General features: G+C 50.4%; 1 protein-coding gene and 1 pseudogene across 1 annotated transcript; both read right to left on the reverse strand.

Moving 5' to 3' along the window:
- Positions 1-1,820: 1,820 nt before the first annotated feature.
- On the reverse strand, positions 1,821-3,089 carry LOC110541569 (olfactory receptor 52E8-like; annotated as a pseudogene).
- Positions 3,090-8,885: 5,796 nt separating this feature from the next.
- LOC110541571 (olfactory receptor 52K1-like) lies at positions 8,886-10,718 on the reverse strand. Its single transcript, XM_021628294.2, has one exon. It carries the CDS (start codon positions 10,278-10,280, stop codon positions 9,282-9,284), a length of 999 nt encoding a protein of 332 aa, XP_021483969.2. The 5' UTR covers positions 10,281-10,718; the 3' UTR covers positions 8,886-9,281.
- Positions 10,719-11,538: the final 820 nt, after the last annotated feature.

Consider the following 11,538-nt stretch of genomic DNA (forward strand, 5'->3'; position numbering starts at 1 on the left):
TGATTACTGAGTAACCGGAAAAGCTGTTTAAATGTGGCCTGGGGCAAGGGGAGGCACTACGGCAGATCCAGGATTCAGTGGGATTGCTGTGCACCTTGGGCCGTGCGGTCCAGGAGATCCAGAGATGGTCCTGAGTTACAGCGGTGGACAGGCGCTAACTGCGGCCTTTGCAACCTCCGGCAGGATTCTGGCGAGGAATCACAGCAGAGGACCTGGGGCAAAGCCTCTGAGTACATCCTCTGGGCGTATATTCTGAGAAACAGCTTTTAGCCTGGTGGTGAGCCGAGTGGAAACTGGCCACCTAAATGTGGGCCACTAAGTTAGAGTTTTTCGTGAATTACAAGCCAGGAGCACGCTGTGACTCACCAAGCCATAATTTTGAGCATGCCCAGCATTTTGTCATCAAATGGAAGAGCATGTGCAATATTGAGCAAGTCCTGAGTGAGTTGTGTGAAATGACTCACACACCATGGCCCCTGCTCTTGCTACACTGACCTCTTCCTCCTAATCTACCACTACGGCTTCCTGAGGAGTTTCCTATGATCTGTCAACAGAGGAAGAGAAAAGGTCCAGCTTGGTTTGCAGTGGTTCTGTATAGGATGCAGGCATAAGAGCCCATTTCTGGGACATACGTAAAGGGCGTTTATAGACGATGGGAAGCCGTGGAAGTCTTAAGTAACAGCGGCTTTATTATTTTGTAGAGTCTTACTGTTGGTTCAAGTCCTGGGATGGAGTGAGCCTGAGACACGAGCGCTGCACCGGGGAGGAAGTAATGTTGCCATAGGTCACGCTGCCTTTGAAAGAATGACATGATGTGGGTTTGGGTCAGACCCAGGTCCCCAGGTCAGGGCCTAATTTGGGTTTTGTTTCAGATTTGGGCTCTGTGGCAGCCCCTTGCGTCCCAGGAGACCTCAGGGCTCTGGCCTGGGTGTCAGGTTCCTTTAGGACTCTATAGGTATAGGGGAGGCTCTACCCTGATATTTGGGTCTATATTGGTTAGTTTTTGGTCAGCTTGACACAAGCTAGGGTCCTCTGGTATCAGATCTGCCTGTAGGCGAGTCTTTGGACGTTTTCTTGGTTAACGATGTTGGAGGAGGGCCAGCTCCCTGTGGGTGGGGCTGCAAGTTGAGCGAGCCGTGGAAAGCAAGCCTGTCAGCTGTGACCTCCTCATCTATACGCTTCTGCTTTTGTTCCTGTCCTGACTTCCCTCTGCAATGGACTGTAACCCGAAGCTAAGTAGACCTGATCCAGCCCAGGCTGCTTTTGATGGCAGTGTTTATACGACCTTAGAAACCAAAGAAAGAGGAGCAGACCAGAACCCAGAGATCTGGTCTGACTGTCTTTCAGACAGGCTCCTGGGTCTGGCTCCACCTATTTGTATGTTCTGAATGACCCCAGAGTTGTCTGGGTCTGTGCACAAGTGTTTGACTTGGGATCTCAGGCGATGGCGTTCACTTGTGTTCAGGGCTGACAGGACTCTGAATTAGCCTCGAGGCTGAAGGGCACATTGATCACACTGAAATTCATGACAAGTCAGAGGCTGGATTTGGGAGAGACAGCCACCAAAGGACTGGAACAGCCACCAAAGGACTGGAACTTTATTTGCTTTAAACAGGAGGCTGGGACAGGTTATGGTCTGTTTGATTTGCTCTATGTGTCTCCTGGGGAAGCTGTAGGCCAAAGAAGAGATGGGTGTGGTGGTGCACACACCTTTAATTCCAGCACTCTGGGAGGCAGAGACAGGTGGATTGCTGTGAGTTTGAGGCCAGCCTGGTCTACAAAGTAAGTTCAGGACAGCCAAGGCTACATAGAAAAACTCTGTCTGGAAAACCAAAGAACAAACAAACAAACAAAAATTGGAAAGAAGACAAAATGAACTTCGCAGGGTAAATACAAGCCGCTCTGTTGGGTGAGGTTGGTAAGAGAATGTTCTAACAAGTAAACAAGTCAGAGCCGCAACTGGGGGAGGCAACGAGCCACGACCTGCTTGGGGCCCGCCCAGCCTGCCGGCACGGACTGCCTACTTCCTGTCCTCACGGGCCACAGGCCCAGCTTCTCAGGCTGAAAATGCCCTCTTACCCTGGCAACTCCCTCTCCCCTCTCACGTTCTGTGACTTCTCTCGGATGCCTTGGGGTGACGCCGTTCCACAGAACAGTTTTTCTATGTGTTGCCGGATCTCCTTAGTTCTCACCCCGTAAATGAGAGGATTCAAGGCCCCTGGGAGCAGCTGGTATATAGCACTGAGTAGGTTCTGGACATCTTGAGACACAGTCTTGGCCACTCGGAAGACTATGGAAGTGGAAAGACCAGAAAGGTAGACGGTGAGGATGACCAGTACGTGAGAGCCACAGGTGTGCAGGGCCTTCGCCCGGGCGCGGCCAGAAGAGATCCGGAAGGCAGCGTAGACGATGCGGGTGTAGGATGCGCCCAACAAGGCCAGGTCAAAGGTCACGGTGACCAGCCGCATAGCCAGTCCCAACCGGTTGTTGAAGGTCAGGTCCCCACAGGCTATGCTCAGCAGTGCGATGTACTCACAGCTGAAGTGCCGGATCACACGTGTCCTGCAGAATCGGGCCTTTGCAGTTAACACCACTAAGGGCGCCGCCACTCCTAGGCTCCGCGTCAGGGCGACAGTGGCCATCAGGCCCAGTAAGCGCGAGGTCATCAGGTCAGTGTAGCGGAGGGGGTGGCAAATGGCCACGTAGCGATCCAGAGCCATGGCCAGCAAGAGACTGTAGTCCAGCAGGAGGGTGAAGTAGCGTCAGAACGTCTGCGCCAGGCAGCCACGGAGCGAGATGGGGTTAGCGTAGCGCACGAAGCCTTCTAGCATTTTCGGCAGCACGGCTGTGGCTGGCGGCGCAGACGTTGACGGCCAGGAGCAGGGCGATGAGCACGTACATGGGCTGGTGCAGGCTCCGCTGGACGCCACCGTGTGGATGACCAGGGCGTTGGCAGAAATGATGGACACGTAGAGCAAGGTAAGCGGCAGGACCAGGAGGGGCCGCCATCCCTGCAGTCCGGGGAAGCCCACCAGGAGGAAGCTGGTGTAGGAAAAGTTGAAGATGCTGGTATCTCCATTCTCACCCATTGGTCCTGGGCTGGCACCAGGACTGAGAATCAGGGGCTGTTGGGACAAAATGGTTATTTTAGGAGCCTGAGGCTTGCAGGACGAATATCTTGAAAACCAAACCAAACCAGGCCAAACAAAAAAACCAGATATGCCAGGAGTTTGAGGAGCTACACAGATAAATCCTTGTCCTCAGGGAGGTCCTGGCTTTCCCTGTGTAAAACGAATATTACAGGTGTTCTATTATGAGTGAAATGTAAGACAGAAAATAAGATGTGGTATGTGAGAGGGGAGGAAACAATGTTAGGAGATAAAACAAGAAAAAAAAAAGCCTTTTGGGTAGAAAGTATATAAAGGATCTTTGTTCCGAGGAGTCCCGGAAGGACCAAAGCTTCCAACGGGCGAGAGGAGCCAGCCAGGAGCAAGGTACTGTAGCTGAGGGAACCGGTTTTCCTGATTCCAAAGTACGGGGCTGCATAGTCTGGTCCCCGCTTAGCCCTCTAGTCTGGCGACGGGAGAGCAGGAGGTCACCAGAGCTGGAAGGGCAGAGCTTCCCAGCCATTCACAGGCTTGCCTGGACTTCGCTTGGGGAGAGAAGGATGAGGAGTAGGAGGAGGCTGTACACGTAGGTAGCACCTATTTGATAGTGACTGTATATCAGTTATTCCAGGTGATTTCAGAAATTAACTTTAAAAAAAGATCTTTACTTTGGGACTGGAGAGATGGCTAAGAAGCAATTATTCCTCTTGCAGAGGACCCAGGTTCAATTCCCAGCACCCACATGATGGCTCACAACTGCCTATAATGCTCACAACACCCATCTCCAGGGCATACAAAACCCTCTTCTAAGCTCTGCAGGCCCCAGGCACACATACAATGCACAGACATGCATGCCAGCAAGATAACCATACACATAAATAATAAACCTGAAATTTAAAACGCCCTCCATTTTGATAAATATTATGGTACACAGCTTTAGACCCATTACTCAGAAGCAGATCTCTGTGAGTTTGAGGCTAGCCTGGTGCAGATAGTGAGTTCCAGCCCAGCCAGGGCTACCTAATGAGACCCTGCCTAAAAATAAAGTAAAATAAGATAAAATAATTAAAAGCCCTGGATTTTATCAACAAGGAAACCAAGACACGGAGAAGGAAAGGTCCAGTCCAAAGTCACACAGCAAATAAGGGACAGAGTTGGATTTGCACCCAGAACGTTCTCTTCTTGCCCAATCTGGGTTGCGCCTCGCCATGGTTTGCCTTGAACTTGCTGGGTTTTAGAGTCTAAAGTCTGGGATGCTCAGGAAATGGCCAGGCACACTCAGCAGCTAGTCACTGCGCCGCAAGAACACTACCCTGATGGTCAGAGAAGCCGCAAGGGTTGGCAGCGGTCTGCGCCCGTCCTCCTCCCTCTGTATCGGCGCCTGCACGCCTGTGACTAGACTCCCTCCGGATACAGGAGGAGGCAGATCTTTAACCAACCCTCACACTGCAGAGGATTGAGGAGGGAGAGGGTCTGGAACCCTCCCGCCCTGGGGTGTCTTTCTGAACATTCCAGGGCATTGCTTTGGACAGCAGATTTTGGAAGATCTATCATTGTTCCAGTTGGGTGAGGACCAGACAAACTTTGTGGCAAAGTGACTAAAGTCTGCATGGTTGAGCCTGTAAAGGGCTGTAGAGGATGGCGGCCGTGAGGCACGGACAAGGCAAGAAGCAGTACCCAAAGGAAGGAACTGATAGCTGGGAGCAGTAGCCAGGAAGACCCTGGGCAATCCTACAGTCCTCTTTCCCAAATATGCCAGGGGGCGTGGGAGACGAGCCTGGCTGGCTGCCCGTACATTGACTTGGGCAATGTTGCCCTGTCCTTATCAGATGATCTTAATTTGTTTGCCTGTCTTGTGTCTTGGCATTCCTTGGGTAGATGCCATAAAGAACTTTTTTTTTTTTTTCAAGCTAGGGTTTTTCTGTGTAGCCTTGGCTGTCCTGGGCTCATTTTATAGACCAGGCTAGCCTCAAACTCACAGAAATCTGCCTGCTTCTGCCTTCCTGAGTGCTGGGATTACAGGTGTGTGCCACCGTGATAGGCTCATAAGAAACATGGGATCCTGAGGCAGTGAATAAACACTCTACACAATAATGATCTTGTGAAGAAGGAACAGGAGATGGAGGTGGGTAGAGGGGCTGCCATTTAACCTGGCTAAGAAAGAGCTTAGAAAAATAAGGAAGAACTTCCTAGAGTCAAATCAATCACACAGTGGCCAATTAGGGGAAAAGAACGATCAATAATTTTAGGGTTTTAAAACTATGATGATTGTATTAGAGTTGCCAAACCCTGAAAAGGGAGGAGTTGGGTTGAGGTTCTAAAGAGTTAAAGGGGAGATACAAAGTAAATAAAGTGTAATTAATAAAAAAATTAAAATTAAAAAAAGAAAAAAGTGTTCAGTTAATGAATTGCATTTGGGTACTTTAAGCAACATACAAGTAAGAGTTTTATTTTTACTATTGTCATTATTATTTTTAGTCAATGACTGTGCATACAAGAAGAGAGTTCAGATGAAGGGTTGAGGCTGGGCATAGAAATGTGTGGCATGAGGTAGCATCCCAAGGCACGAACAGAATAGCAGGTGTCAGCGAAAGACTTAAGAGGGAGGGGGAGTGGGGGTGCGGAGCAAACGGCAGGAGCTGGAGGAGACTTGGACTAATAGGGTCAGATCAATGGCGACAAATTGTCCTTTAAGGATTAATGTGCAGAGTGACACCAAGTGAACAGATGGGAGGGCTGAGCTGAGGACTGCAGATTTCACCTGATGCCTGAAGAAAGAGGCACAACCTCCACCACAGAGAAACTAACAAACAAACACCCCCCAAAACCAAAATGGCATGTCCCCACCCTCACAAAGGATGTGGTTGCGGCAGCCATGTTCCAGGCGAGAGGTGGTTGTTCTCTTCCTGCCTTCGGGGCACCCTGCGCTTCTCCTGTGTCCCCCGCTTAGGAGACTCAACTGTCATCGGAGGAAATGGGCTCCTTAATTTCATACACTCTCCTGGGTCCCAGCCTTCCTTCTGCCTTTCCAGGCGGAGCCCGTGGCGCGACATTCTCACAGCACAGCCCCTGCACGGTGTCTATCTCCTCCCTGGACTGAAGGCATTTCTCAGCGGGAGACCACGGCTTACTCATCTCCGTCCCACCGCCCGGCAGGCGGCCTGCTGCAGATCAGGGCATTCCCAAAGTGTGTTGGAGGAATCAACAAGTGTTTGAAGGGATCAACCATGCCTTGAAGCATCTCTTTGAGGCTGAGTGAATGAATGAAAACGGAACCCTCTATGCTCAAAGACTTCAAGTGACTTTATTAGTCTCACCTAGCAAAAAAAGCAAGCTTCATGTCTAAGTCTGACCTTAGCACTCTTGTCTCGGCAGCACTGGAAACCTTAGCTGTCTTGGTCTCGGCAGCAGGGAGAGGGTTTATTACATGGCAACATTGTCAACATTGTGCCAGCTGTTTATCACGGAGCGTGTCCTTCTTCATGGCAATTCAAGAGAGTAACACTCACTCACGTTAACCTGTAGGTGAAGATGCTGAAGCGGAGAGAGCCTAACTAGCATTCTTAACATACTGCAGGCATTGAGTTATGGGGCTGAAAGGCAAACTTAAGTTTGTCAAAGGTCAAAGGTAAAGTGATTCCAACCTCAGGTTTCCCTGCCTCCGAACCTCCATAGCTCCTTATCCTCACCGTGGCTGCCCTGCAGTAATCTCCAAGCACGTCACTTGCTGGGCCCTGATTTAACCTCTGAAGAGGCAAGGTTCCAAGGCACTGATCTGTGAGTCTGAGGATGGAGGGTTAAGTGGACGTGGGGCCCGTGTGGACCAGAGGACAGTCCCAGAGGGGAGTCATTTCCGGGGACTTGAGGGAGGAGACAGCGAGAAGCCCGGAGGAATCCGTCCCTCTTTATTCTGTTATTATTTAGTGGTTATTTAGGATTTACCGCGTTGTTTTATAGGCTCATTTAAAACACACACACACCAACTATGTGTTGTGAAACATCTTCATTTTGTACTTGAAGTACTCAAGTTCCCTTTGAGAAAGGAAGGCTTCAGTTGAATATTTGTTACAAGAAATGATTGCTTGGGGCTGGAGATGGCTCAGCGGTTAAGCATCCGGGCTGCTGTTCCGGAGCATCTATTCAGTTACCAGAACCCAGAGCGGGTGGCCTGCAAGCATCTGTAACTACAGTCCCAGATATCCAAAACCCTCTTCTGGCCTCTGTGCGTACATCCCTACACATGTACAGCAATAGACACATGGAAGCAGACATGTAACAACACGCAAAAGAGAAATAAACAAATATCTTTTAAGAAAGAGACGATTGTGTCCAAACAAGTTGCTTTCTTGATATTTCTCAGAGAAGCTCAACCTGATGCTTCTACATACTGCTCCCCATCAATAGCTTTCTTTTTTAGAGAATTATTTTTATTTTACACGTTTGAGTGTTTGCCTGCATGTAGCCTGTGCACCGTGTGTGTGTGGCGCCCACAGAGGCCAGAAAGGGCTTTGGGCCCCCGGAACTGGGGTTACAGATGTTTGTGAGCAGCCACACGGATGCTGGGAACTGAACTTAGGTCTACAGGAGCAGCCGGGCTCGTTCTTAACTGCCGAGCCATTTCCTAAACGACAGTAGAGGCAGCTGCCCCCACCTCCAATGCCACATCCAGTCTTCAGCCAACTATAGATCAAAAGCATTTTAAAAATTGCGTCTGTGTTACACATGAATGGTCTCTCTTTACGGTTTCTTAAGGGCATAGCATGATAGTTATTTGTACCGTGTATAGACTGTGTTAGGTCTCATAAGTATCTATAAATGATTAAAGTGTATGAGAGAAAGTGCAGGTCACATGTGTCCACTGCGCCATTTTACAGAAGGGATTTGACTACTGCATGTCAGGGTGTGGGAGGGTCCTGAAGCCAATCAGTCCAGCGCGGGTGGCAGGACGACTGAGCGGTTCACTCTTAATGATCTGTTTAACGCCCTTGTTTAATGGTCCGTTACCTCCATATAGGCCACAGGCAAGGGCCTGCCTTGGATCATCACTCCACACTCTTACATTTCATGCTGACCTCCAGGACTTGAAGCTTCCTACTCATTCGGAACACTCCCCTCTCGTCTATTCTTGTAGACAGAGGTCAGACTCACTCTCCAGTGCTCCTGCTCCTCTATGCTACCTGATGAGAGGAGAGTGAAGGGTGTGTGTAGACCAAGGGTCTCTGGAAAGAGCAGAGCTGTGCAGTGCAGCCCTCATCCATCCTTTCAACAGCGGGAGGACCCTTCTTTCCTTCAAGACTTGGCTTTCGTGCTCTGCTCTTTTCGACCCATGCAGCCCCGCACTGAACGCATCATCCCGTGGCTCGCCTTCAGCTAGCTAAGTCTCTATCAGGCAGGAAATGCTGTCTCCGTTTTGCAGAATGGAAGGCAAGGTTTCAGGGTGGGGTGGGGATGGGGGAGGGAACGGGGGTGGGGTGGAGGAATCCAAGGCTGCCCTGTGCTCTCACCACCTGGCAGTGGCTGAACCAAGTTCGTATTTCTGGCCTCTGTTTTCCTGAGCCCTATCTTCTTTCTACTCTGCAGACTTTAGCTACTTCTTCTCTTTGTCTCCTTTCGTCGATGGCTTGAATGTCTGTGAGGCATTCCTACCTTTTCTGACCGTCTCCTCCTTCCACAGAGTTCTGTACATAGACTGCCATTGCTAGAATTGGGGCCGCCTTCTAGACAGAGACGGAGCTTTCTTCCTCTGCAACCACTGACTTACAATGATGTATGCAGAACAAATACGTTATGGATGTATAAATAAACAAATGAGTAAAGCATATGCCGAGGGAAGGGGAGAGAAGTTCCAGCCAGGGACGGAGCTTGCTTTCTGTTTGTAGTTCAGAGTGAGTATGTGGACACAAGACTCTCAAAGATGAATGCAGAGAAGCCGGGCACCTGGCTCATGCCTCTAATGCTAGCCTTTGGCAAGTTAAGAAAGGAGAGCCGCTTAGTTCCAGGTCATCTTGGCTTGCTTAGGGACTTCTAGAGAGCTGGGGTTATGGAATGGAACTTTATCACAAGAAGATAACGACGGTAGCCAAAACAAAATAGACTAGAGATGGTTCACTCACATGAATGCCCCTCCTTCACAGAACAGTGAGAGTGAATTTGGGACCCACAGATCCTAGACAATCAGCCAGGAAGCTCTCTGTGCGAGGGCAGGGACTGGGGCTTCTCTGTGGAGACCTGAGTCCTTTGGAACAGAGCCAGCAGGTGCTGCCTGATTTCCTTGGTCCTGGCCCCATAGATGATGGGGTTGACCAGGCACGGGAGCAGCAGGTAGAAGGCACTGAGCAGGTTGTGCACGTCTTGGGAGGCGGTGCGGGCCACACGGTAGACAATGGAGGAGGACATGGTGGAGGAGTAGACCGTGAGGATGACCAGCAGGTGGGAGCCACAGGTGTTGAGGGCCTTGGAGCGAGCCCCACCTGAGGAGATCCTGAAGGCAGCGTGGATGATGCGGGAGTAGGAGGCCCCCAGCAGGAGCATGTCCAGGACCCTGTTGAAGATGCGAACAGTGAGCCCCACGGTCTTGTTGAGTGAGATGTCTCCACAGGAGAGCTTCATCAGGGCCATGTGCTCACAGGCAAAGTGGTGGATCACAGCAGAGCGGCAGAAGCGCACCCGGGAGGCCAGCACCACCACTGGGGCCACGATGCACGTGCTCCTGGTGACTGCCAGGGCCCCCAGACCAGCCAGCAGCCGCCCTGTCACTATCTCTGGGTAGCGGAGAGGGTAGCAGATAGCCACGTAGCGATCCAGGGCCATGACCAGGAGGATGTTGCAGTCCAAGACAATGAGGAAGTAGATGCAGAACATCTGTCCCAGGCACCGAGGGAGCGAGATGCGGTTGAAGCGTGTGGAGAAGCTGAACAGCATGGCGGGCAGCACGGTGGTGGCGGCGCAGACGTTGACAGCCAGGAGCAGGGCGATGAGCAGGTACATGGGCTGGTGCAGGCTCCGCTGGGACGCCACCGTGTGGATGACCAGGGCGTTGGTGAAGAGGATCAGCAGGTAGAGGCTGAGGAAGGGCAGCACCAGGAGGGCCCTGGCTTCCTGAAGGCCCGGGAAGCCCACCAGGAGGAAGCTGGTGTAGGACTCATTGTAGGTGCCGTTGCTCCGCCCCGTCATGATGGCTGAGGGCACAAGGAGAGCGGGACAGGACGCCTGGCTTCAGTCCCGGTCCTCCTCAGACCGGCCCCAGCCTCTCAGCAGGCTGGAGTTTTCATGAGTCTCCAATATCTCTAGAGGAAAAAGAAGACATTTCGCCCTATTACTGAATGAGATACACGTTTTCCCGTCAATCATTGCTGCGCTTCGAATACATCAACAGGAGCAGATATTGCATGAGGAATCTGTGGCTCAAGTGGACAGTCACACTTTTTTGTATGTCAAGTGGGTTTCCAGAGAGGCTGAATAAGTCTTATCTCTGACTCGGTGGTGTAGATGATATAGAAAAAAGGTAGCTGTGAAGTGACATTTCAGTTGACAGTGCCTTTGTTGTCTGTTGGGAACTTAGTATTTTCCCAGTAGTTTAAATGTTAATCATGGTATGTTTTTGAAGGATGATTTGCACATTTTGTTAACATTTCGCTTTGCTTATGGTATTATTAAGACTATATAAAATGCATTCAGTTGACATTTCTCTTTATAAATTATTTTCTTGGTTTTTAGCATAGAAAATCTTATTCACAGGGCAAACAGATAGTAATTGTAGATGATATTCTTTGGCGCATTAGTTTTGTTACTGGCCTGTTTGCACCTGCGCGTCTGTGCGGTGCTTGTCCGTGACTTTGGGGGCGGAGCCAGCGTCAGCCGTGTTCTCCCCGCCCTACTTTTGAGACAGGTTGTTCAGTGTTTGGGTATACTGTCTGACCAGGAGCCCCTGAGACTCACCATCGTGGTCCTCATGGCTGCTTTTACACTGTTCTAGTTTTTGCTGCTGTGTTAAAACATCATTTAAGAGAGAGAGAGAGAGATGGAAGAGTTTATTTTGGTTTACGATTTCCCAGGGAGAGAGGCCGTAGCAGCGGGAGAGGCACGGCAGCAGGCAGCTGAGAGGCCGCGTCTCTGCCAGTTCACAGAAAGCAGAGAGAACAGGAAAAACAAAAGTAAACCCAAACTAAAACAAACAACAAACAGGGACTCAGACACTATAAACAGTGGTTCTGAACCTGTGGGCCGAGACCCCCAAGCGTAGCCCATCAGATATCCTGCATATCACATATTTGCATCACAACTCATGGCAGTAGCAAAGCTACAGTTATGAAGTAGCAACAAAAATAATTTTTATGGTCGGGGGTCATGACGGCATAAGGATCTGTATTAAAGGGTCACAGACTTAGGAAGGCTGAGATCCGCTGCTATAGGGCGTTTGAAGCTCTGCAGT

Source organism: Meriones unguiculatus, chromosome 14 (genome assembly GCF_030254825.1).
Source record: "Meriones unguiculatus strain TT.TT164.6M chromosome 14, Bangor_MerUng_6.1, whole genome shotgun sequence".
Classification (NCBI taxonomy): domain Eukaryota; kingdom Metazoa; phylum Chordata; class Mammalia; order Rodentia; family Muridae; genus Meriones; species Meriones unguiculatus.

Bases quoted from the DNA above. Each gene is read 5' to 3' on its own strand.
- LOC110541571 (XM_021628294.2), bottom strand. From the start codon at position 10,280: ATGACGGGGCGGAGCAACGGCACCTACAATGAGTCCTACACCAGCTTC.